The 27212-nt window shown below is 39.2% G+C and overlaps 1 protein-coding gene across 4 annotated transcripts in view; it reads left to right on the top strand.

The window, feature by feature from the left end:
• The window catches only part of SHANK2 (SH3 and multiple ankyrin repeat domains 2), a 248362-nt gene that overhangs the window by 10396 nt on the left and 210754 nt on the right, over positions 1-27212 (top strand). For all 4 annotated transcript variants that reach the window (XM_053979757.1, XM_053979756.1, XM_053979755.1 and 1 more), the window contains 8 exons: positions 1721-1924; positions 3551-3622; positions 3756-3864; positions 4111-4262; positions 5071-5238; positions 7339-7455; positions 10855-10932; positions 26744-26810. In XM_053979757.1, coding sequence (XP_053835732.1) covers positions 1721-1924; positions 3551-3622; positions 3756-3864; positions 4111-4262; positions 5071-5238; positions 7339-7455; positions 10855-10932; positions 26744-26810 — 967 coding nt within the window. The remainder of the gene's footprint in view (positions 1-1720; positions 1925-3550; positions 3623-3755; positions 3865-4110; positions 4263-5070; positions 5239-7338; positions 7456-10854; positions 10933-26743; positions 26811-27212) is intronic.

Raw genomic sequence — 27212 nt, 5'->3', positions numbered from 1 at the left:
TGATTGAGCTGATGTTTCCTCAGGATACAGAGTGTGGCAGTAAGTAATGACTTGTCTGCAGGATAGAGGGGGTGGCTGTGGTGCTCCCTGCCTGGAGGGCTGCCAGGAGGACACAGAAGCAGCACAGTGGAGTTGTTCCAGGGACAGGCTGATGGAAAATGCACCTTATGCAGCATCTGAGTGCCCCTTTTTATCCTCTTGGTCAGCACCTGCCTCTGAGAGAGTGGTAACAGCTCCACTTCTCTCCTGCCTGGCTTCATGGAAAGCATAAATAATCACTTTTCTCACTAATTTCACTTTTCTCAGCCTGAAACATTTTGGTAGCAGAAAACTCCCTAGTTATCCATTTACTTTTTACATAACTGATCTTATTTCATTCTAAATTGCTAATGGAATCAGCTTTTTTTTACAATAAGTCCACTTTTATTTCTTAGGAATCACTAGGAGAGCTGGAGCTCTCACTGAATTAGTTTGTGAAATATTTGTCTGCCATCAAGAACAGAGAGAACACAAGAATAGACTGAACAAAATTGCATGTGTTGGATTCTCCAGGTGTATTAAATTAAATGACTTAATTAAACTGTGATCAGAAGTAACTGCTTTGTATTTTTAAAATCAAAACAGTGTCACACAAGTCCAAAATTAGTTTATTTCATGTAAGAAAGTCTTTCCTTGGAGGAAAAGAAATACAAGTAATTTCAAAATTATCTTCCCATTTGAATAACACTCAATTTTTTTTAATAACACTGTAACTTTTCAGAATGTGTGAATAATGTTAAAAGTTAAGCTAATTGCCCATCTTGTAACTGACAGTTTTGCTAGGAAGTGCTGATGTTTGAGTCTGAATCTTGTATTGAAGTTTGAATCCATGTAGGAGTTGTGAGGCAAGTGAGGTTCAGAGGGAATACAGGGATTTCAAACAGATGGGCCTTGTTGCTAAGCCAATACTGTAACTACTGGGATGTTTGGGAAGAAAAATACTTGTTACAATCTACTTTGTATCTCTCTCTCCTTCCTTTCAGCATATAACCCCCCCCAAAACTTTTCACAAAACATCTTGAAAAATAAAATAAGTAGGGGAAATGAAAGCTGCTTCCTAGCCAGCCTTACTTGTGATAAAGTCTAATAGTTCATTTTATATTGAAGACTGTAAAGGACTAAAGCAGAAAAACAGCACTGTGTGTTCAGGATGCACATCAGAGGCACCAAATTGCTTTCTAGGCATTGCCATCTGCTGGTACTTTGGAACCAGTGACTGCAGTGTAGGCAAAATCCCCAGACTCCTCAAGTCCCTGAATTCCAGCTTGGTAAGAAGCAGAGAACTGCAAAAGTTTGTCAAGGTTTTCAAGTCATTTGCTTCACGTTGTATCATTCCTCCCATAAACTTTCCCTCGGATAAATGTAGTGAAAAGGGAAGTAGAATTCTTGCCTGAATACCATTTTTTGGTGAAATCCAAAAAAATATCTAATATCTTCTGATATTAGAACAGCCAAGAATCAAGTGGATAGTTAAACATCTTGTAACATCCCTTTTGAACAGGTTTTCCATGAAGGTGCTCTCTCTCTGAGGAAGGATGTGTGCGTTCCCTGAGGTTTGTGGAAGGACTTGAAATTTCCTGTGTTTTCACACTACTTGTGCATTAGGTATTATCATTGCACATATGATATAGAATTAGGTTTTTTCACTAATTGCGTTCCTTAAAATAATTTCTCTTTGCAGAAATGCATTCGATTTAACCCAGAAGCTTCAGTGTGGGTTGCAAAACAGCGGATTTTGTGCACTTTGAACCAGAGTTTGAAAGATGTCCTGAATTATGGACTGTTCCAGCCTGCAAGCAATGGGAGAGATGGGAAGTTTTTGGATGAGGAGAGACTTCTGAGGGAATACCCACAGCCAGTCAATAAAGGAGTTCCTTCACTTGAGGTATTTCTAGATCTAACATCTGAAGCATTTCTATTCTGATACAAACTGTGCAGAAAGCTGTATTTGAGGTGCCTGTGTGCACCTGAATTACATCTGGGAAATGCTTATCAGCAAGTCTGAGCTTGAACCCTTGCTCACAGAAGTTCTGGCATTCCCTGCTCGTGGAGCTGGTCTGTCCCCAAAAAGTTGCAAAGAGTCAGCCCTTCTGGCACAGTGGACTTTGGACTTTTCCTTTGCTGAGGATACAGGACATGTATCTTATTTAGTTATTTAATAAAGAAATGTAAGGTTCTAGGTGAAGCTGTTGGATCTGTGATGGGGTTTGAAATAGCAGTGTAGTAGTTGCTGGATCACCAGCCTTTGCTTTCTCACAAAGAGAAGTTTCTGTCTCAGTGAAGCCTTTTTTAACCCTCATCTAGTTCCCTCTGTGCCATCCTTCAGAGTGCACAGGTTGCCTCTATCTGCCTCCTGGGAAAGCAGTAAAGGGAGGAGAGGGTGTGTACTGGGATTTCCCGCTCTGTTGCTCCTGCAGAGGCTCTGCAGTTGAGGATAAGCTGGGCAGAACTTTTATGGCACTGAACAAACTTGGAGCAGAGCCAGATCATGCAATATAGCAGCAAACTGGGGCATGAAACTGGCATTTAATTAATTTTGATATTGCCTGTATGGTGGCAGATCAACCATTAATAATGTGTGGTTAATAGACTTACTCCACTATAACATAAATCCAAGAGAAAAGAATCAAGGTCCTGAGAAGGCTTCAGGTCTTTGCTTTTCCAGGAGTTTATTTCAGAGTTTCAGTCACTGATGACCACATTACAACTGTAAGGAAATTAAACAGCCACTTTATTCTGTTTCTGTCGTTTTTCTTGAGTGTTGACTACAGCAATTGAGGTGTTAAAAGTGATTTTGTGGAAGGCTGGTGTCAAAGCCTCATTTAGTGCAGTCCCTTGTGCAACAGACAGGCTGCATTCCTGGAATGCTGCATGGGACAATGAGAGAATGGTAAATTATAGCTGTGGAAACCCCCATGACTTTTGCTACAGATCTTGCTACAGCACCCAAGCTGCTCAGGATAAAATTTGACTGAGTTTCAGCCAAAAAAGAGAGGCAATCCTCAGAATCTCATTCACAAAACCAGTCCTGTTCAACACCAGAACTATTCCCATGTGCAAGTTCCTTTTACGTTGACTAAGGGATTTTTCAGGTATCTTTTTTTTTTTTTTTTTTTTTTTTTTTTTTTTTTTTTTAATATATTTCATAAATGCTAAGCTGCAATTTTGAAATCAATATTTTTTTATTTAACATGTCTTCCCAGCATTCTGCCTGAGACTATAAAGGAAAGTGCACAGGAATCCTTGGGGAAAAGTGCTTTGCAGTGTAATTCTTGCTAATTTCTGTAGATTCTAGAGGCTGATCTCATTTCCCACACACCTCCACTGATCTCAGTGTATTATTACAAGATATGAATTTTGCTTAAATGATGTAAAACTATATGAAATACTGAACCTATTTTTAAAATTTTGCCTAAATCTACCATCACAGGGGATGATACTTCCTGGCAAGGTCAGAAAGTGATATTATGAGTTTTAAGTTTTAAAATTTCTTCTTCTTTTCTGCCCTCAGTTTCGCTACAAGAAAAGAGTGTACAGACAGTTCAACCTCGATGAAAAGCAGCTGGCCAAACTTCACACCAAGGTATCCCAATTTCCTGCAGGAGTTAGCAATTACCTACAGCGGGTGTTGACATCAGTTGATAGAATGCTTCACTTTTAGTCAAAGTTTTATTTTTGAAATCAGAGAATGATTCATTTTTCACTCTTTGTTTCAGGCTAATTTGAAAAAATTTATGGATCATGTCCACCATCTCTCTGTGGAAAAAATGACCAAGATGTTGGACCGAGGACTGGACCCAAACTATCATGACTTAGAAAGCGGAGGTCAGAATAACAAAACTAAGCAGCATAGAGGAGTACCTTGAGTTAATTAAATTGATTAACAGGGTGAATCTCACACATTCCTTCACAACTCTGAGCCAGTGGAATCTGTAGGGCTTTGCTGTCCAAAGGAGATAATTGATCATTTTATGCTTTGAACAGTATTTTAAATTTTTTTTATAAAGTAACTTAAATTTATTTTATAATTCTTCTCACCTTTTTCCAAGTACATCCTATTCTCTTCCTTAGAAACACCCCTAACTTTGGCAGCTCAGCTTGACAATACAGTAGAAGTGATAAAAGCCCTGAAAAATGGAGGAGCACATTTAGACTTCAGAGCCAAAGATGGAATGACAGCTCTGCACAAAGCAGCCAGAGCCAAGAACCAAGTAGCCCTCAAGGTAATTGCTTTCAGGAGCAAATTATGTATTATCTTGTTAAAAAAAAAAATGCATAAAGGAGATTGTTTTCAGTTAATTGCTGTATTGAGCTCCATGGATCCTTTAAGATGTGCTTCTTCTAGTACTTTCTTGTGGCTTTCAAATCTTAGCATTTGCTTTCAATAGACAGGTTTTTAATTTCTGATTTGTCTTTTCCTGGTAGGAAGAAAAGTGGTGAAATTTAAGCTTAATTCATTGATACACTGAGATCTGTCTGAGGAAATAGGAATAGCATTTTTGCCACTTAACTCTTTGAAAGTAGCTTCCAGTGGCATGGATTGCACATTATGCTTTAACACAGTGTCTTCTGTTGTCTTTTGTATTTTAACAGGTATTCTTTTGTATTCTAACAGGTAATCTGATAGTCTAGATTATGTCTTAGTTTTATGGATTTTGCTTATTCCCTTTTGACAGGTACTCAAATTGCATGACATTTTTGTTAAAGCACCTTGGAACTGAAGAGGTGAATGTGTTGCAAAGATGATGCAACATTTACAGAGCTGACATTTCTGAACCTAGTGAGAGGGTGGAAACTGGACATTGCCACTCCTTTCTGTGCCATCCCCATAGATTCCTTTAGATCCTAATTCTTCCAAGGTCATTTCTTGCTTAACTTAGTCTGTGCTGTGGCCCACACTTAGCAGCTGATAAATAGGTGAGCAAAAAATATTATGTCAATGATCAACCATATACATACTTTTTCAGGTAAAGACCCTTTATATGCAAGTCCCTCCCAAATCTATTTTTCAAAGTCTGTGATTGCTTTCAGACCCTTTTAGAGCTGGGAGCATCTCCCAACTACAAGGACAGCTGTGGCCTGACCCCGCTGTACCACACAGCTGTGGTGGGAGGGGACCCTTTCTGCTGTGAGCTCTTACTCCATGAACATGCTACAGTCAGCTGCAAGGATGAAAACGGATGGCAAGAAATTCATCAGGTAGGAAAGATTTGCTTTTTGTTTGCAGTTGGACTTGCATGAGGAAATGTGCCATAGTGGTCGAGGTTTAAGTGCTATTTTGAAGTCCCTGAACATTCAAGTATGACATTTCTTCCTTTTTCTACCTGCTTTTTCTACTTATTTTTATTTATTTACTTTGAATCCTGCTGTGGTGACTTAGAAGTAGAAAATTGTTCCAGTGGTGTTCTGTAACTTCGAAATCCTCTGGTTACTGTGGATTTTGCTGCAGAAATTGCACTTGTCATATTTATGCCACGGATTCTTGGAAGTTTAGATTCCTGTTTGTGGCACTTCAGTAGGAAAATGTAGCTCTTTCTTTTGGTTAGATGCCAGTGGTAATGCTCCTTGGTAATGCTTCTTCTGTGTTTGTCAGGATGCTTTCCCCTTGTCTCTGCTGAACTTTACAGGAAGGTTTGGAATAAGGATCCTGCTGCTGGGGTCCATCAGCCTCTCACTGTCCTCTCCAGAAATTCCCGAATGTTATCCAGCAGTTGTGTAAAAATGCTTTATTGATTTCCCTTTGCACAGTGATAAACTCAGTAATATATGAAGTTCAAAGATTCTAACAGTCCCAATGTCATTGCTGCTGCTTTGTCATGTCTCTGTATGGATGAGTTTAGAAAACTACAAAAATTGGAACTGCTGTAGTTTGACATAAATAAAGATACAAGTAATCAATCTTACAGGTTTGCCAGGGTCATCTTGGCTCAATTTATTTTCTGTGAACTAAATTCTTTAATACAGAGATTTTTTTTTTTTTTTCTTTTCTTGGAAAGAAATGGGAGGTAGCTTTGGCACCCACATTTGGGCAGGAATTGGAGCTTTTTCACTGAGTGGGTCTAGGTTAAGGTTGTTTGGATCTATCTCTAGAGTAGGGGAAAAGAAAGGCATTATTTTTTTTACCATATTTTCTGAGGATATGGCGGAAATGGGTTGTCTGGATCAAAGTATTGCCCCATCTGGACTCCATAAAAATACAGAGAAAATGTCCCTCTTTTTAAACTCCCAGCCTCATACGCATAAGGTTATTATTTCTCATAATGAAATAGAGCTTTCCAAACTCCCTGTGTTGGTTGTAATCCTAAATAAATCAATGTTTACATCTGAGTTAGGAACAATCTGTTTCAACTAATCAATAATTCAAGCATTCCTCAAGTAAAAAGGATGGGATTTAATTTGCGCACTGAGCAGTCCACTTAACTTTTCCAAATTGTAGATCCAAGCCAGGTGTGTCAGTCTGTAACTCCCACTGAATTCAGGAGTGATGACGTACCTCAGAAAGACTGAATGGATTTCTATACCTGTATCTTTTACCTTAAATTCTCATTTATGTAGGAATGATGCTGATCTAAGATACTACAAAGTTCAAAACATTAGAAATTGGGAGGTGCTTGGTCAGTGGGCTATAGAGGAGAAGGAAGTCAAGTAAAAGAGGCCATAGACTAGAATTACTGTGATTTTAAAGCTTATTTGCTTATTTTAAAGCTTATTTGCTAATCAGCAAAGTTTCTAATTTCTATGAATCTTCTTCATAGAGGCTTATTTCCAAAAATCCATGGTCTAACCTTTTATCTGTGTGACAGATAAAGTAACTCTTGAACATTTCCTCTTGTTTTGGAGCAGTGTCCTGTGTATGTTGTGTGTCTGCTTGACATCACAGAACCAAGAAGATTTACTTGGATTTTGGCCAGATTTTCCTTCTAAGGCCTGGCTCTGGCAATCTGATAATCTTCAGTGCCATCTGGTGGGCAGCATTCCAGAGTGTAGCAGGACAAAATACTTGTTACATTTGAGTCATAAACATTAATGGATAAAAAGTTCCAAAGGCAGTATTTTCTTGATCTCTTAGGCTGCCATTCCCAAAATAATCAGATGGTTAAACTCAAGCACAGGATTGCTGTACCTGAAGTGCCCACATTGGAGTTGGTGCAGGAATGCTCATCTGAGTGTCTGTGCTCCCATGAGAGAACCAGGTGTTGTTCTAAAAATTAGACCCTCAGTAAAACCAGCACTTTCTCTGCTGCAAATCTTGCCTAGGCTTTGGTGTAATAACCAAAATATTCATGCATCCTTGTCCAGGCTTGCAGGTATGGACATGTCCAACACCTGGAGCACCTCCTATTCTACGGCGCTGACATGTGCGCGCAGAACGCCTCAGGGAACACGGCCCTGCACATCTGTGCCCTCTACAACCAGGTGAGAGCCCCTGCCCTGTCACCAGCCCTGCTGGCCCCCTGTAGGGACAGAAATGTCCCCAGCAGGAGCTGGGAGCTCACAGATGGGTTGGCTTGGAAGGGAACTTGAAGATCATCCAGTTCCAACCCCTTCCACTACACGTCATTGAGCCAATCACCATCCAACCTAGCCTTGAACATTCCAGTGATGGGCCATCCACAACTTCCCCAGGCCTCACCACTCTTTCCAGGAATGGGCCATCCACAACTTCTCCAGGACCTCACCACCCTCTCGGGGAGGAATTCTTTCCCAATATCTGATCTAAACCTCTTTTTCAATTTGAAGCCTTTCCCCTTCATCCTATCACTACATTATTTTATATGTAATGAAGTGCTTCAGGTTTAAAAAAATGGTCTTAGAAACTGGAAAGAACATAATTAAAATTATTTTATTGGTGTTTCATTCACTGATTACAAATAAGACTGCTCATTGTAGATAGCAAGAGTATGGATATTAAAAAATAAAACATTATGCTTTACCAGCTTTTTTGGGATTGATTAATATCTAAATATTTATTTCCTATACAGAATTTATTGCTGGTACTCTATAATTTAGATTTAAATAAGAAAGAGTTGTAAAATACTGTGGAAATGTCTCTATACAGAAGATACTGAATTCTTTGCTGTTTACAACTTGTGTAGTCATTTACAAGTAGTAGAACCTTTTGATTTGATAGCATTTTATACTCTCTTTGCAGGGATGGGATGAGTTTTGCAGCTATTTTAAAATTCAATATGTAGAATATTATATTGAATTTGGAAAGCATGAGATGTGACTGTAAACAGTAAAACATCTGTTAAAGTATCTGCTTCTTAATTACCATCTTAGTTTTTTTCTAAAGTCTTGTCAAGACAGATTCTTCAATTAGGTCTAAAATGCTTAAAAAAATTTTAGGAATAATCTGACATTTTTTCAAGACCATACACTTTTAGCAAAGGTTATGTAGTATGAGGTGGGAATTAGAGTAATCCTGTAGAATGACAGTATTTTTCATGCAGAGATGTGTTTTCCTGACCTCAGTTATTCTGCAGGAGACTTAGAGACTCTAATTGAAACTGCATCTACAAATTTTCAAATATTTACACAGTCACTAAGCTTGGCTTGGTGAATGGAATTTTAAGATTTTCTTCCTGCACTGTCATCCTTCTGTTTTCCTTCATCCAGTGTATGTGGAAATAGAAAATTTCCCTTGGGGTGCTGCGAACCTTAACCTGTGCTGATTTTGCCAGTGGGTTTTTTTTATGGAAAGTTGTTATTGGTTCATGTGGAAGGAACGGTGCTGCCTTTTCCAGCTGGAGAGGATGGGAAGGACAGCAGTATCCTTGTTACCTCCAGATTCCTGTAGATGGAGTCGTTACCCGTTTGATCTTCCCTTCCTGTCTTCCCTGGGGAATTTTCTTGGCTTACTTTCTGAAGTTGGTAAATTTGTTTTCCTGGATGTCAGCGAAGTCCTGATCTGAATAAACTCTTGGTTTTGAAAGTTATTCCATGGCCATGCAGTATGTCTGTTTTTTTGCTGGGATGAAATGTGCCCTCCTTCACTGGGAGGATTGGATCTGAGATGAAAGCTGTTGTAGTATTAAAATTGAATATAATCTGACAGATGGGGGGAAACAAAAAGGAGCAAATGTGAAGTTAAGAATGCTTCTGTTTGTTTCAAAAGACTAAAATAAATAAATAAACAAACAAATGCAGTACTTAACCCAAATAAATTTTCTTCAATTTTTCTTTAATGTTGAATGGCTCTTTGACGGCTTTTGGCAAATCTTTTTTCTAATCACAACCATTTATTTAAGAAATCCCTTTACATGTTTTTGTTACACTGCTGACAGCTCAGTTAAATTTGTAGAGAGTTTTTGAATGTATAATTCTTTCAGTGTTGTAATGTTGGATGATTTATTCTGAGAAACAAATGAATAATCACCCAATAAATACAGTATGTTTTTCAATATAATTGTTTATATCCTCAAGTTCTTGATTAAAATTGGGCATTGATCAATTGTTTAGAGATAGAGAAAATGCAACTAAAGTGCAGATTGCAGTGCAAGCAAATGAGACTATCTCAGTTAATTGTATATCATTAAAAATTATAATTAAAGAGATAATAGTAAATTACCATCTTGATCCATTCTGTTGTTTTTCACTTGAGGAAAAGGTAGCATAACCTCCTTTCATGATACATTTAGGGCAACCCTGTGATGGGGAGACTTAATGAGACCAAGAATCCATGGTAAGAAATTAGAAAACAATGACAGAAATGATTTTTAGTCATAATTTCTGCAAACTAACCCGTGACTCAGAATCTAGTAAATAAGCTTTGTTTCCATCACTAAAATACCTAAATTATGCACTTTGTCTTCTCTGACTGCAAATTTGCTGTTCAAAGTGAAAGGTAGCACATCCAAATACCTCATTAGGTAGAACTCCATAGCACAATATATCAAGACAACACAGAAAGCACAACGAAATTAAGAACAATATTTATGATGAGGGAATATAAAACCCTTTTGAAATGTGAATTGATTTGCATAAGACTCTAAGATGAACATTAAAGATGACAAATAAGAAACAGAGTCCATACAGGAGTCATCAACAATTCTGAGAATCCACTCAGAACCTCCAAGAATTTCTACCCGATTGTGGTCAGTCACATTTAACAGCCATGGAGAGCAATGTTTTAACCAGTGCACTGTATTGGCCAGAATATATTGTTTTTAAGGGATTTCCTTTGCAGATTTTCTCAGTTTGGAGGGTCTGAAGCCAAATTTTCCTCCTTGTGCTGTAACTGCTAGCATTTTTTAGGGGACAGAGAAGCAATAAGGCTGGCAGTATGTATTGGCAGATCAAGTAATTTCATGTGTAATAAAAAAAAAAAAAAAGTCATACATTTAATGTTGAGGTTAGGTCGGAAAAAAGTCTCCAACAAAATAAGTGGTAAAGCTGCTTTGTTAAACTTTTAGCAGGAGGGAAGGATATAATTCATCCCAGTTCTGTGAGCAGTACTGTTTTTACTACAAAATAGGCAAAAAAAAACCCATATGGGAATCAAATCTGTGCAAAATTTGTTTTGTCAAATATGGAACTTTATCAGTACAGTTGCTTAAAAATTTAATAAGGTATTTACTACTTGTATTCTTGCATGTTTCTTTACACTTGCCTAGTGTTTCTAATACACTGCAAAGCACCTGAAGGACTGTCATTTTTAAAATGCTGCTTTAACAGTTTAAGTTCCCAGATAATTTATTTGATTTATTTTTTAGTTATGAAAATATAGACCAAAAACCTCATAACCTCTTAGCAGTCTGTCTCTTTAGTGCCAAAGGATCTTTATGAACAAGTTTCTTTTTCCATCGTTTTCAGGAGAGCTGTGCAAGGGTGCTGCTGTTCCGGGGAGCCAACAAGGAGATCAAGAATTACAACAGCCAGTCCCCATTTCAGGTAAAAAAGGAAATACTTCTTCCCCCTGAAATATTGGGAAGAATACATCACATGAACTTGGGTTTGGGGAGAAGTCACACCATACAAGGCTGAACACAGGTGTGGAAGGGAGTGTGTGTAAACTTTGGCTTTTATCTAAATCACTAAGTGAAGATATCCTGGAATAATAGGAATGAAAGGAACACGCCCTCTGGTGACACTGTTAATGAGTTTGAGAATTCTGTGAGCTCTTAGTCACAAAACATGAAATCCTTGGTGTTCTGCAGTCAGACGTGCCTTGTTCTGTGCTGATCTCCAGTCTCATGTAAGACAGATCCAAGATCCATGTAAGTGTTGTCCAGGGATTGCCTTGGCACTTTGGTTTGTTTGGCCCCTCTTGATTTAGCCAAGAAGCAGCTCTTCCATCCTTGGATGTGAAGCCAAGGAGCTGGGGTTAAGTTTCAGGGATGGGATTGACTTAGTGCACTGTCAGCATTAGAGCCTGAAGCTGCTGTTATCTCCAAAGGAAAATGGAAGTCTTGCTTTGGATTAGTCAAAATTTTGTCCCCATTTTCTGATATGAAAGCACTTTCAGTAAGCTTAATTAAAAATCCAAATGGAAGAGAATTGTTTGTCCAAAGGGTTGTCAGGTATGGCTGACAACTTCAAGCCCTTATTTCTGAAGCAGGGATGACAGAGAAACATTCCTAATGCAAAGTGTGAGAAATAGGGATGGAAACAAAAACCAAAATAAAAAAACAACCAGAAGACTTTTTTACAAGTTACAAAAATTAGTGCTTCTGGAAGAATGATGGCACAGTGCTATTGACAGGAACTGTGCTGTAGTGAAATAGGATGGGGCCATTTCCCCAAACCAAGGATTTTTTCAACTAAAAGAAATCCTGATTTATCTTTCCTTGGTGTGTCTTCCCCATTACCTTTTTGACCCACTTTGGATAATGCTGGCAGAGGCTTCAAGGAACAATGCTTTGACAAATGAAACAGTTGGAATTTTTGCTGAATCCATGTGGGTCTCTGAGTTAACTCCTCCAAGTTTACGAGTAGTTACAGGGCTTTAAAAAAAAAAAATCTCAGCCAAATATTTCTATATCAGTTTAATTCCCTCCATATTGTGTAGGTTTTCTGGGCCTAAGTTGTGCATCTCCAAAGATTAAGAGTTCTGCTTGCAAATCCCAGCCAGACTGTTGTTTACTTTTGGGACCATTTTCCTCAAACTTGGGAAACGATGCATTAATAATTTAATTTTAGGCACCATTTTCAGACTGCTAATGATTTTCCATCTAAATACATGTTAAGCAAAAATTCATGAAGTACTGGCTTAATACTTTTCTCTGCACTTCAGAATTATGAAGTGATCTAGAAATGGAGCAAGAGAAAACACTAATTATTGGAGGGATGTGTTCCAGGGTAATCTCTTGGATTATTGTGTTACTTTCTGTCTTCGAGGTTAACGTTCCTTTTGAGTTTAGGATTTTTTTGGGGAGGGTAAATGCCACACAGAAGAGTTTTCATTTGTCTTCCTCTCTGTGCTGACAGCTCCAACATTCTTGTTGTTGCCCTTAGAAGAGGAAAAGGTGTTGGTAATGTAGATAAATTCTGGTTTATCTGAATGGAGTGAGTAGAGGAGACCCTGACGCCAGCACTGCAATGAAGCAGCCTTAGAATTAATTCTTTGCCATCTGTCTGTTGCTGACCCAGTCAATCAAACACCACAAGTGGAGCTGTTACAAAATTATGCAGAATCCCCTTGAGTTAATAGGGTTTTGCATACTAAAAATGTTTGCTCATGTAATCAGCAGGCAGGAACATCGAGGCATCTCATATGTACATAATGAGAGTGGTTGTAGCTGCAGCATCTACTCCTTTGAGTCACCTCCATTATGTCCCTTTCTCAGCAACATTAAAAGGATGATTCTTTGGAGCTGCTGCTCAGAAAATTGATGATATGAAAGCTGTGCTATTCTGTAGAAACAACACGATCCAGACATTTGTGGAGAAATTTGTGTCCTGTTTTCAAAACCTGCTAAGGCTTTGTTTCTTTTGAAACAAAGAAGATGAAAATGAAACACAGATGAAAATTAGTGGCAGTTTGTATTGGGCATCAGTGTCCAATGAATGTGGTGCAGTTTCAGCACACGTGCTCACTTCTCACCAAATCACAGGGCTTGTTAAAGCAAGCATAGATACGCTAGATTGTAGGAAATAAAAATAATCTGGACTGAATTCTGTGCCACTTAATTCAGGGACCCCACACCATGCCCACCTGGGATCTGGGTGTCCTTTTTGACTTTTCAGTGTCCAGCAGAGTTAGCATTGGAATGGCATTGCCAGGTGCTGAGGACACAAAAGAGCTTGGCTGTATTTCCCAGTTAAGCACCTAAACCTGTATTAGCTGCCTTTGCAGGGATGTGTTTCATCCTGACCCATTCCTGGGTTGCGTAGAGTCAGCAATTGGTGTTGTGTACTGCTGATGTCACCCATTGCTGAAAGTATTCAGAATGTGGAGTCAGCAGAAATTTTCCTGTATTTTATAGATAGCAATTTGAGGTGAGATGAAACCTGTGCTACATTGTTATATTATATTGCCAGTTCTGTTTATTAATCACTTACTCAGCCCATCTTGGCTGGGCCATCTGAGTAACTTACATGCTATTTTATTAGTTTTTATTTTATTAGTAAAACTTCCAGAAACAGCCTTTCAGAAAAGTCATAGTATCCCATCACTGTCCACAGCTACTTGGTTTTCCACACATTTCTTGTGCTTCTAGGTTAATGTAAAATAATTCATTGCCTATCTAGTAAATATTAATTCAATAGCTCAGAAATCAGAGTTTTGCAGTGTTTACAAACTGTTGAAATGAAGTGTAAGTTAAAATGGTCATACACCTTGTATATCAGGTCTTTCTCTTTTAGTGATCAGCAGCTCCATATGAATAATTCAAATGGGCAATAAAGCACTATTTTAGCTAATAGCGCTAATGAGTAGTCAGTGTTTTTAGAAAAAATGTTTCAATGTACAGAACAGCTATTCTGAGGTGGCATTCAGTGCCACCTTTTAAGGGCAGAGTTGTTCCTGAGAATGGTTTGTGCCTCAGGTGTCCCCAATGATTGGCCTTTGCTGTCCCAGACCAGCCTGAATAATCCATGTGCCTACATCCCATGGATTGCAGGAGGAACAGCAATCTTCCAGCTCCACTGCAGGTAGAGCTCCACTGCTCCTTTCAATATGTTGGCCCTGCCTCTATTTTCAATTGCTCACTTTTTTTTGCCAGGTTTGAATCATTTGAACTGAAATTTTTCATGCCTGCCATCTCTGTTATTCGGAAAAACAAAATGATTCAGCTCTTTTGGAGTCTGGGCAAGGGAAAACATGTGGTGTTTTCCTAACACTGAAAAACTCTGCTGACCCACCCCTCCTTGTACACTCTCCCCTGTTGTGTTCTGTTGTGGTGTTTAGTTTTATTTTCTTTAATTGCCCTGTGTGCTGATCTCCACGTTAATAACCTGGCAGTGGGAACTGGTTTCCAGACTGACTCAGGCACAGGGGCTCCAAACCCAGGAGTAGGAACTAAACTCATGGATTTGGAAGCTGAGCTGGCTGGGGGGAACACACACAAAACTGGGCATATCCAGCACCTCACTAGAATGGCTTCCCAAAGCATGGTTTAGATTTAGATTTTTGGCATTTTTAATTTCCCTCTTTTGGATGAAATTTACAGGCAAAGGACAAGATGTTCTCAGATTTTTTGTCTTTTTTGTCTTTGACTTTTTTTTTTTAAAGGTGTGAAAGCTAATTTTAAATCCAAAATCTTTATCAGGTGCCTCAGAAAGGCATCTTCACAAATTTAAAATAATGCCTCCTGTCATGATGTTCAAGTATGGAACCATTGTGCTCATGGAGCATATGAATTACAGAAAGACTTTGCTTTTTCTCAGTATTTATTTCCATCCTAATTCCTTTCCTGAAGCACCTGTGTGAACAATGAATCACTGAATATTGGGTATAGTTGGCAAAAAATACAGCTATGAGCTCATGATGCATTCTGCCTTTAGTCAGACTTCAAGCTTTTTCTAGCTTTTTCCTGATTTCAATCAAATAATGGAACTTACTCATACTTAGGAAAAAAAAAAATCTATACAAGTGACCATTCCAGAACAAACTGCGGATTTTTTCTTTAAAGATCAAAAATATACTTGAGTCTGTATATAAGTAGGCACACTCAGCAAAAGTTCTTAAAAAGGCATAATTAAAATAAAAATAATAATAATTAAAAGGAAGGGGAATAACTGAAAGGGTTGAAATTGATGTTGGGGGAAGTAGTGGCAAATGAAATATTCCTGAGAATATTAGGAGATACAGTAGCAAAAAAATACATATGGATACAATATAGAGTTAAATTGATTTCTCCTGACTCAGGGATGGTTGCTGGCTAGTCCCTTCTGACCTTTGTTTTAACCCTGTCATTTTTCAGAAAAGCAGCCAAATGGAAGTAAAGCATAAAAGAATGAAATTATATGATTACCTTTTATTGAGAAAGGCAAAATATTGCCGTGCTTGGAGATGCTAAGAATACTTAACTGCAGGATGTGTCTTCATTTTTTTTACCAAAAGCAAACTTATGGAGGAGTCTCCATGTGACCATCTGTTGTGTTGTGTTCTGTGTAAATGATCCAAGACCCCTTTTTTCTCCTTTTCCCCATTTGTTCCATGCTCAGACAGGGCTGTCCAGCTGACATGCCTCAGGTGTTGCCACAGGCAGTCCAGTTTCTCTGGGACAAGTGCACTTTCTGAGGTAGTTAGAAGCCAATCTGTTTGTTTTTCCACCAGAAAAAAATGCTCAGAAGTTCCAAAAGGGAACAAATAAGCAAAGTAAATTGTAAGGGTCACCACCAGCTCTTGCCTTAAAATAAGAAAGGCTTGAGTGTGATTCAGATGCAGTTAATTGTCGTGGGTGAAGTTACAAGTGGCAGTGGGGATTTGTATAATCCTAGTTTAATTCATGTTGTTTTGAGATGTTAACACCATTCAGTTTGTCTGGGAGATAAAATAACCTGTGACTGGGACCCGTGGGCACTTTGGGCCTGCAGGAATGGATTCATGCTTGGAGTTCTTATGGTTGAGTGCTGTGTGGCATCATCTCCTGCTTTTGCATTTCAAAACAGACTACTCAGCATTATCTTCTGGCTACATCCAAGTTCTTCCTCCTTATAGAAATGTAGAATCTGTGTCTGTAGGACAGACTTAGCATCTTCTTCCACTGCCATTTGGAGGGAGCATTCCTGGAGTTGGCAATCCCATCTCCATCAGAGTATGTTATTGGCATGAACTATTGCTAGACTGCTGTTTCCAAAGGTTTTATTGTAGTTAACCCACAGAGTTTGGAATGGAGCCACCAAATGTATTAGGTAAAATAATCACAGTGTCTTATTCACCGATGCATTTTATCCTAAGGGCTTTCCAAAAGGATTTCCAGCCATTTGGTTTAGCAGTTGAAGCAACACTATGTTATTAAGTGCTTGCAGAACTGAATCCCTGAAAGTTTCTGCTGTGAAATAGTGGGAAGTGTCTGTCTGCTGTGAGTAGGAAGACTTTTTTTCTGAAGGTGTTCGGGGAAGAAGCTGCTAACGTGGTGGGTTTTGATTTCCTTGAGGTAAGGCCGCCTGGCGAGGTGGAAGATTTCACTCTACAGCAGCACAGACCCATAAACCCTTGAGCTGAATTCTCTGCACAGCCCAATGTCTCCTGTAGCACCAAGGAAAACAAAACCTAGCAAATAGCACACGTTCTCAGCCTTTTTTCTAGGAGAGTTCAGCTGGAGAAGATTGCATTTCATGGCTTTTTGATTTAGCATATTATTGGAGGGGACAAAGAAAATTAAGTCCATTTTGTTGCTGGTTGTGTCTTATCTGATTCATCTGATGCTGCAACCTGACTTTATCTGCTCTCAGTAAATACTCCTTTGGAACCGCTGCTCACCCATGTAGCAATAATAAGGATTATGTAATAACTGGCTTTTGATGGCTCTTTCCAGCTTGAGCTAGATTTTCCTGAGGAATGAGTCTGTAATTGTAAATGTGTGTGTGTATCACACTTGGCTTTTTCTGCTCTGTTTTAATTATTAAAACACGAGTGTAGGAAAATGCATCTTGCTTGAGGGTAACTTGCTGGGTGGTATTTCAGCAGAGGAGCAGGAAGAAGATAGAAGGCTTTTTCCTCTACTTTTAAAATAGATAGAAACATAACATTTCCCAATAGATGCAGTGACCATGAGGAGGCTCAATGCAGCCCGTACAAAGTAGGATAACTTAAAAATCTGAGTTACTTCTCCTTGCAAGAAATAGGAGGAAATAAAAGAAAGTTGTGAAGCAGCGAGGTTGTGCCTGGGATGGATTTGCCTGGATGTTCCTTTTTAGGCTTCCTGACATGTTTCCTTGTAACTCTGCTCGACTTGCTGGTGTATTCAATTCAACACTTCCTGTCAAGCTGGTTCTTGCATAACAACGACTCCTTTTGTCCTAGGAGTTAAGTTTGCATTTCAAAGCCTCAGGAGGAGATGATTTAGAAATGATTTGGTCCCATGTTGTGAGGAAAGGACTTACATTTTTTATCTTGGTGTCCACACTGGCTTAGTTTAATCTGGAGGTATTCGGTCATGGCTAATTCATGAGTAAGAGTGGTTAGATTTTAAGAATACAGTTGTGTGTGTTCGTGAAAGGACAGTGGAGAATAAAACACAGGTTCTGCCTTTTAAATCTTAGTAAGGAAGACTGGAAAATGAGCAAAGGTGCCTGCAGGAATTTTAGATGTTGTCCAGTCCTGCTAAAACAGCGCTGCAGGACCTAAAAAAGACAGAAAAGAGGTCATTCAGAGTGATTGCCTTCCCCATATTCTGACTGGAATTTGCGCAGCCCTGGCACAGCTTCATGGCTATTGAGTGTATTCCAGAAGACCCACGAGGGTGTCAAATCTCTTGCAAGCAAACCCAGCATTTTAGCAAGGAAAATGTGCCAGCACTGTTATGCTTGCAGAGTACTTTTTTTGATAAAGTCCAACTGTATTTGGCTGCATGTTTTTTGTGTGTTTGTTTTTAAAATATTAATTGCTGAAAAGTATTTAGGGTAAAATCTCAGTTCCTTTGAAGTGGATGAAATCCCACTGATTTCGCTGGGGTGAAAGTGGGTTCCTCACGCTTGAGACAGATCCAAAGCCATACTATCAGCTCTTCCTATATAATGTATTCTGCTGAATACGATTATTTTTAATTAACATTTCCTGTTCCTGTTTAATTAACATTTTTAGTACAGCACTATTCTTTTAAGTTGTACAGAACTGCACAGCGCATTGCCACAAATAACTTGGGTTATGCAAAGTCTTTGCTGCTAAGAGTTAACTTGCTGCAGCTGAAAAGATGATGATGTATTTTCTGAGGGCAAGCTTGGTAAGATTTTTGGGAGGCAAAAGCAGTGCTTGGGAAGCTGTGGTTGTAAATTTTCTTCCTGAGTGTGGGATATTGTTGCATTTCCTACAGCAGAAGTCCCTTTGTCTTCACCCAGCTGGGACACTGACCTTGTCCCACCCAACGTGGGATGCTTCCCATGAGCCTGAGGCTTCCAAGGGTGTGAAGAACGCTTGGATCTTGGAACTTGAAAGCCTAGTCTTTGATTACTATTAAAAACAGCCTGAGAAGCGGTGTGAGGTGGTCCTTACCAGGGAAGCCTGGGATTGTTCGGAGGGTTACGTAAGCGAAGCTGTCGTTTGGAAAAGTGGGAATACTTTGCCCTCAATACCAAGGCGAAACGCTCGTGGTGAGCCTTTGTTTAAACAGTGCTGAAATGATCCAGGCAATTCTGAGGAGCCTCACAGAAATATTGGCCCTCTCCCCACAATTTATATTTTCAGATGCTAAAACTAGTTGTTGAGCAAATGTAAGGTGCCTATTTTAGGATGCTGCATGTCAATATCTGACTACAGATGGCTCCGTGAATCATAGTTGGAAGAAGGGAAATGTTAGACACTAAGATATTGTTGCTAAGAGATTTTAGTACACAGTATGCTAACATGTGCTGGCAAATTTGGGAACAGTAGCAGCAGAATGCTCTTGGAGGAAAAAAAAATTCAGTGGTGAAGAAACTGTCTTCAAAGGACTATTTAAAGGATAGTAACATTATTGTGCTTTGTTGTATCAAGACCTGACGAAGATGAAATTGTCTTTCAAGCAGATAATAGACAGAAAACATCCAAAAGGTAAAGCTAATCCTGCTCTCCAATGAAATAGAAAGTGGATATTGGAAACAAAAAGAAAGAAAATTACTTTGGGGTTTGAATGAATCAAGTGCCAAGATTAAAGGTGATGGTTGCTGATATTTTGCCATCTACTGGACATCAGATCTATTAATATACACAGTTAGTTCCTTTCAAAATGCATAATATTGAGCTTGTATTACATTATATAATTAAAAATGTTAAGAGTTCTCTTCTGTCCAGGAAAGAAGCATGCAGGAAAATGCTGAATATGATTTTTTTGCTTGTATATCTTCATAACATTACAGTAACGTAATTTAGGAAAATTGTCAGCATTTTATTGTCCTGGTAGAGAATGTGGGTTATTTCTGCAATTAATATAAACCTTTGCTGGCTATTACTGAAAGAAAATAAATTCAATTTTACTGCTTTTCTTTATTCTATCTTACCTTACATCAGTGAGTTCTGCCCAAATTTGAAAATACTACACCTGAAAGGGAACTTCAAATGGATAAAATTAATTTTGTTTTATAAAATAAAACCTTCCAGTTCTGATCTATTTCAACAAAAACATTATTGTTTTATTAAATGTACAAAACACTGCACAACCATAAACTTCCTAAAGTAGTGATTTGCTTCTGACAAATTTCTAAATAGATGAATTACATCTCAACTCCAGGATTGATTTTTTTAATCTAGTTTTGGAGTGTAAATGTGTGTCTCCATAAGGCAAGAATATGCATCTCCTTGAGGTCATGTTTTATGCCATTCATATTCTATGTATTCAGCAGCACTGTTAGATAAAGACAGGGAATTAGTGATATTAATAGAATATTAATCAAGCATTTGGTTTTATTTTTTAATGAGGTGAACCGAGAAGCTTCTGCTACTTCTGTTTTGCTGTGTCGTAGCCTCAAAGTCAAAAATCAACTACGGTCCATGGATCTACAAAATGTGGGGTGAAACTCTCCCCTTTGATTTTTGCAAAGTGAAATAATAAATTCATGATTGTCCAGCAGTTCTGCGTTAAGTTATAATGGCTGTGGCAATTGTGTAGGATTTTCCAGCTGGTTCAGAGAAAGACCCATTTGGAATTCTTAATATTCTGATGGAAAACACCTGAGGTCTGCGTTGTGATTTGAGCTCAGAACAATGTTTTCCACATTTTCACATTTTGCTCAGGCATTACAAGAGAATGCCTTTCCTAAGGACTGAGTTCCAGGTACTTGTGGTGCTCTTTGAATCAATAAACATCTCTTCAAGTGCAGGCTCCTGGAATTGCATAAGGAACCAACAGCGGGTGATCGATACATTTCCATCCCACACCTATGGAAAAGAAATTCGGAACACAGATTGCTTCCTGCTTTTCCAAACTGAACTCCATCTGTCCCGCTGAGAGAGTTATAAAATCCACATGCTACATGAGAGCAGCTAATGCAGATCCATTTAGGATAGGATTTGTTTGAGTCTGCTGGGTGGTTTTGTGTCACCGTTTATCAGGAATGGAGCCTCCCGCTGCAGTGTCCTACACGGGCACGCATTGGAACAGGGTCTTGGCACTTAACAACCTAAATTTAACTTCCTGATGTCCTTGGGGCTTACTGCTGTGGGCTTGATGGTGTGCTAGGACTAAATTCAAAGTGGCTTTAGACTCTAAGTACCTCTTGGCTTTATTAGGGAGAGCTTTCCAGAGGACCCAGTAGAAAATAAAAACGTTGAAGTTTAGCTATGTTACATTTCCATTGCCCCACAGTAAAAACACGATTGGATTTTTGATTCAAATTAAAGAGGTGTCAGTCTCCAAAAGCTGTGGTTATTGGAATGTGGTTATATATTTTTGATACTAAGCAAACACATCCCGATTATGATATGTAGAAGAGCATTTCTGAAAATCTTTTAATTAAGGAAGTGATTGCAACACTTCCTTCTAAATTTCCTTGTGTTAATTTCTTATGTGCCTCTGCTGATAGTCAATCCTGTTGTGTGATGGCTGTGACTGCTTGAGTGCTGTATTTTCATTGTTAAAATAATATAATCCTTGCTGGAATGAGAAATAATTTATGGTTTTGTGAGCCTGTGGTTGAAGTGGAAGGCAGTTTCTGGAGTCTGATGGTTACAGTCTCATTCACAGGGTTGTGTGACCTTTTTCTTGTGGTTCCCACTGAAGACAGGAACCTGTAGGGAAGATTTACCTCAGTGTCCTGTCTGTCCACCTGTATTTGTACTGATGTAATTCACATTTTGTGCTGGGCTGAAGTTACCTCCTTTTAAGTACAGCACCATGCCTCAACTTACTGCCAGTCCAAGCTTTCTGGAAAGGCCATCATTCAATAAATACTGCTGGCTGGCAGAGACAAGAGAAAGGTGAAACATCAGCCCTGAAGGAAAGAATAATGAAATGCACTTTCCTCAGGAAAGGGAAATTGTCTGGAAGAGAAGAGCAGGTGGAGAAAAAGCAGGTGGGAAGTAGTGATGCTTTATGTGCTCACCCTGAATGGCAGCTACAACCCTGCAGCTCCCTCAGCTCCCTCTGCTCCCTCCAAAGGCTCTGCATTTCAGAGCTTTGGGTCTCTCAAATGTAAGCATGTGCAGCAGAAATGCAGAAACCTGGACTGAGTGGAACATAAATGGACTGAGAGGCTCTCTTCAGTCCCACACAGAAAGTTTGTCAAAGTTCATTGTCTTGATTTGAGAGGGGACAGCTTCAGTTTCTGTCTTTTTTCTGTTGTTTCTCCTTGGGTGGAGCAGTTTGCTCCCAAGAATGGTGATGTAATTTAGCCATGGGGTTTGCCTTTCAGGGACTAGCCCATAAAGCTCTAAAATTGTATTTGTTAACAGGCTACAAAATCATGCTCTAATTTAATATAATCTCTACCTGTGATACATTTCAAGAGCAGGAAAATATCAGTTGTGAAAGGTTAGTGCCAGGTAAAATGTAAATACAACTTCTAGTTTCCCAAAAGGAACATAAATATGTAAATAAAAAAAGGAACTACTTGAATGTAAGTAAATGGATATCTTTAGAACTGCATTTAGGTGGCTAAACAGAGAGATGGTGGTGAGTCAGTGCTACTTCTGTCTGCTGCAGAGTCTGAAAACACTGTGAAACTCTGTCACACTGAAACCTGTAACAGGACATCTGGCCAGTTTCACTGTTTACACAAAGTACTTTAATTTGCCGTGATTTAAACTAAGTTTCTTTGGGCAACATGATTCAGAAAAAGCAGTACCTGATGCCTCAAATATTTAATTTCTGAATTTATTCCTGAAAGGCAGCTTAAACAGTGCCTTTATCCACAGGGATTGTTTCTGACTGTGAATATCAGAAAGCCAGGGCTGAGAATGATCTGTCAGGAGAAAGAGACCCACTTATGAAGGTGCCAGTATTGAGGGTGTTGCTCCTTGCCCAGTGCTGGAGTAGGAGTGCTGGGATGCTCCCACCTCCTGCCTGTTCCCTCCCAGTCCCTGCCTTGCAGCCGCTTCATTCATTCAGGTTTCCACTCGGCTGAGCTGTCCCTTGGTTACCACCCGTAGCAACTGGCCAAGCCTCGATTAAACTCCTTCCCTTCCTCCCTTGGCTTGGCAGGAGAGCATCTGGCACTGCCTGCCGTGGCAAATAGCGAGGCCCTGGACCACTGAAAGAAACATCTGTCTGTGAGACAGCGAGCGAGACACTGGGGTGTCTGTGACTGCTCTGCTTCTTCCCAGGCACAGGAAATGTCTCTGTAAACACAACCTTTCTGGTCAAGCTCCCTGTTACACACACCGAGTGACAGCCAGCTCCTGCTTCTGCTCCAGTGAGTTGTCCTACCCCATGGCTTTGTGCTTCAGGGTGTCCCAGCTGGGACCTGTTTTGGGCACTCCATTAAGTTTTGTCATGCTGGAGACCAGTTATTGTGGGAATAGGAGGAGATACCACTGTCCAGCAGCATGGTTTTATCCTCCCTTTTTATTTTATATTAGTTGCCTCCTACCAAGATCCATCCTCCTGCTTAGCTTTACTCTCTGCTTGCTTCCCTGTGGCAGACTTACCCAGGCCAGACATGTGTGTTATCAAAGGTAATTTGGTAATAATTAGGTACCCATGTTAAAAGCCTTAGTGGGGTCAATTAAGCTTGGGAGGGAACTGATAAGTGATTCACTTTGGTTACTATCATTTATATCAAATTGCCTCTAATGCTGATTAAAAAAATCCCAACAAGATAATTTCTACTCTCTGTACAGTACAATGTGGCAAGACCCCCAACCAAATGTCTGCAGCAGACAAAGGTCCTGGTTTGGGTTTAAAAGCACTGAATTACAGAGTCAGGCTTTTCTCCTGGGCTTTGATTGACACCATGCTGGGACCCTGCAGGTGAACTCTTTCTGATTCTGGATGCAAAGTAAAGACACCCTTTAAAAACATGGCAAAACACAAAGCAGGTTTTAGTGCAAATTGTGTGTGAGTGATGTTTTTATTTTGTACAAGATGCAGAACCAGGTTTTATCAGGTTTGCAGAATAATGTGACTGAGGACACACAGACTTTTGATGTGAGATAAATGTCAAAAGGACAACATGAAAGGATATTTGCTGCAGGAATGAAAGAACCTGAATTGTGGCAAGACTGCTGCATATGCAATTTTAGAAAAGCTTCAATTTTTGAAGCTTCAGCATAACAGAGTCAGTAGATAGCCTCTAGTTGTAAAGTACTATCTCCAGCCTTTCATGGTGATAATTCATGTCTGCAAACACGCACATGATGCATTTTGATGACTGGAATCCAGTTCCTACTGGAATTGGAAGCAAACTTTCACTGCAGTTTTGCTGGTTGTGCTACATTTTTTGTTTTGTTTTGTTTTGTTTGTGCCAAGAGATGATGTCTTGTGATCAAAAGAAACCTCAAACAAAACCTTCTTTCCTGCCATAACCTCTTAATTTTATATCTAGCACTTGTCTACAGAACATCCTGAAAAGCAAACTATGGCTATTTAAAACCATGTAAATTATGAAGAACAGAGAGAATCAAACTCTAGTATTTCCTGCCAAGGCACTACATTACTATTTTTTCTAAAGTACAAAGAAATTTAGTACAAATATAGAACTTCAGTTCGTCTCTGATTTAGGTACTTGATCAAGGAGAGAATTTCCACCACCTTCATTTGGTTCCATCTCTGGATCTTGTGAAGATCATTCACTTGTCCGAACATATTCATATTTATATTTTCATGTGAACTCACTATAATTTTGATTTAAGACACATTGGTATGGAAAAGGGGCTAAGGTTGCTGTGCTTTGTGGTTTGTAACTGTAAAATTGAATGAGTATAATTTTGCGTCTTTTCGATTTTGCTCTGACTTTACTTTCTCCCACACATTTTACCCATCAAATTCAAGTGAAGTGCATTGATGTTATGCCAAGAAATATTTGTACTTTTTAACTTTTCCTTGCTTTCCTTAGATCTTAAAATATCTTTCCTTCATTTTGCTGTAAGTATTTTACATACTGTTTTTAGTGCATTGAAGAGAATTAAATTGAGAAAAATGGTTCCTTGAGCTTGCTGAATCTACTGGTTCAGGAGCAAACATGGGAACAATTCCCTGTCAAGCTGTCTCTTAGTTATCTGGAAATACCTTTTTTAAATTTTTTTTTCCAAGTAATAAAATGTGTTTATCACTTGAAGAGCATGTTTATACTTGAGGTTTAAAATCTGCTCAGTATCAAAAATTCTTTCATTTGAGTACTATGGTTGCTGTCTAGCAAGCTGCCTGTCACTGCTGAATTCCCCCCCTTGTTGGAATTTTACTGCTAATTAGGGGTAATATCAGAGAGAAGTATTACCACTTGCTTACAATCCAGAGAAAACCTGAGAGCTGCACAAAAATGTTGCTGTTATGAACCTGGAGCCAGCCAGGCTGCAGAATTGGAAGTTAAAGAGAGAGGATTTGTACAGCTCTGCTGTTGCTTTCCTAGTGGTGTTTTCCAGGGAGAGGCATAAGCTGTACTTCAGGGCTGCACAGAGGAGGCTGGGGGCCAGATTCTGATGTGTCATCCATGATGAGAAACTGTTTCTCTCTGGAAGGGCTTCTGAAAAAAAGGTTGGCTTACCAGTGTTTAAAATAGTAATTTTCAGATGGATGGTTTCAGATGGTGTTGAGGTGTCAGTGCATTAACACTGACAATGTTGATGTCCAACCTCTCTCATCACAGAATCCCAGAATGGCTTGGGTTGGGAAGGACCTTAAAGTCATCCAGTTCCACTCCTTGCCATGGGCAGGGACTCCTTCCACTATCCCAGCTTACTCTAAGCCCCATCCAACCTGGCCTTGGACACTGCCAGGGATGGGGCAGCCACAGCTTGGTTGTAAAGTCTTCAGTTTCAGGGATTTCCATATTAGTTTGTTTTGGTTACTGGTAAATAAAATTGTCTATTCAGTTTCCTAGGCTGAGTGCAGAAATAAGATCTTATGCTTGTTACATTCAAAGATATTGCTGACATTAACTGTACTTTGTACACTCCCCAAGACCATTGCAGCATTTAAGTCTTCCTTTGCATCATTCTTCGTATGTGGAGAGGCACAAAGCGGCAAGTGATTTTTCTTGGTCATCAGCTCAGAAATTTGCATTGAGTTTTTAATAATTTCTCATGTCTGATTCTCTTGGATACAGTTCTATATCCAAGAGAATCCTAAAGCAAGATATTTTTCAATTTTTTTTTAAACCTGCACTCTGTAGATGCAGAAGTTTGTATGAGAAAGGTGAGCCCAGCTTATACCTTCCACATACATCAGGAAAGCCACAGTGCCACTAGAGAACAGGATCTGTCAAAGCTGCAAAATGGGGCCAGAAGAGACAATTCCTTGATATTCAGGGCAAAAAGAGGAGAAGAAGAAAAAGGGAGAAGCCAGCAACGGCAAAACTGAATTGCTTCCATTGAAATAAGAATTAAGATCTGTGTTCGACAATCAGGAAATAAATGAAAAACAAAATTGTTATTTTAGAACTCGATGCATTTAGACATTTTAAACTCTATACATGTGCATAAACTTCACCAGTCTCTCTCTTTCAGTGTGATTTTTGGTGCCTTAGTGGTACATGAATACTGGTAGCTCTTGGTCCTTGGTTCTCTCATGTACTTTGCATTTCAGCTCCTGTTTTTATTGCTCAGGTAAGGAGTGAGTCAGGAACAATTAAAGGGAGATAATATCTTCAGTGTGTCTCTCCTGCAGCATTCCCCACACACCAGTACAGCTCCCATAGCTTTGGGGATGCTGTGCTTAACTGCTGCCTTGGACTGCCACCATGTAAAGAGTAGCAGCCACCTGAGACAGCCACCATCCCAGCATTCCTGGGAAATGGGCAGCTGGGGGACTGGCAGTGCTCTTACAAACAGATTAAGATCTCATTTCTTGCTGTTTCAGTGTTGTATTGGTGTTTCAGATATGTATTGCAGAAGGAAAGTAACAGAATCACAGAATCACTCCACTTTGTGAAATGAAAGTATGTTTGCCTGATGTTTGTCAGTGATATAGCGTGTTTTCTTAGCAAGTGATGACAACCTATTAATTGTGCCTATTTTACAACCCTTTAGGTGGCTATAATAGCGGGAAATTTTGAGCTTGCTGAATACATCAAGAATCACAGGGAAGCTGATATTGGTAAGCAAAATATTTACAGACTCTGAAAATAAGTTGTGCTTGTTTGTGCCAGGATTTTGCAAAGATGTTAAAACTGATTCTATGTGAGATACAACCACAGGGCTGGTGACATTTCAGGGAGGTTTGAAAAGTAACTCTTCTAAAAAAATTGCAGATGGGGAAAAAGCTGAAATGTTTTCAAAAATATACTCTGAAAAGGCAAATGTGATAAGTGGTGGGTGCTTTCTAAGTCAGTTTGTAATAAACTAAATCCACACATCCACTTCCCTGGAAGAGCCAAATTGGCTCTTGCAGGTTGTTTTGCCCTCACCTAAAGCAGCTCCCAAATAGGAATAATTGATGAAAAGATGAAAATGGAGAAAGATGCTTCTCCATAATTAAATGAATATATGGCAGAAGCCA

The sequence above is a fragment of the Vidua macroura genome, chromosome 6 (assembly GCF_024509145.1).
Source record: "Vidua macroura isolate BioBank_ID:100142 chromosome 6, ASM2450914v1, whole genome shotgun sequence".
Classification (NCBI taxonomy): domain Eukaryota; kingdom Metazoa; phylum Chordata; class Aves; order Passeriformes; family Viduidae; genus Vidua; species Vidua macroura.
Note: the sequence above shows the minus strand (reverse complement) of the source record. Positions and strands in the feature narration are given on the sequence as shown.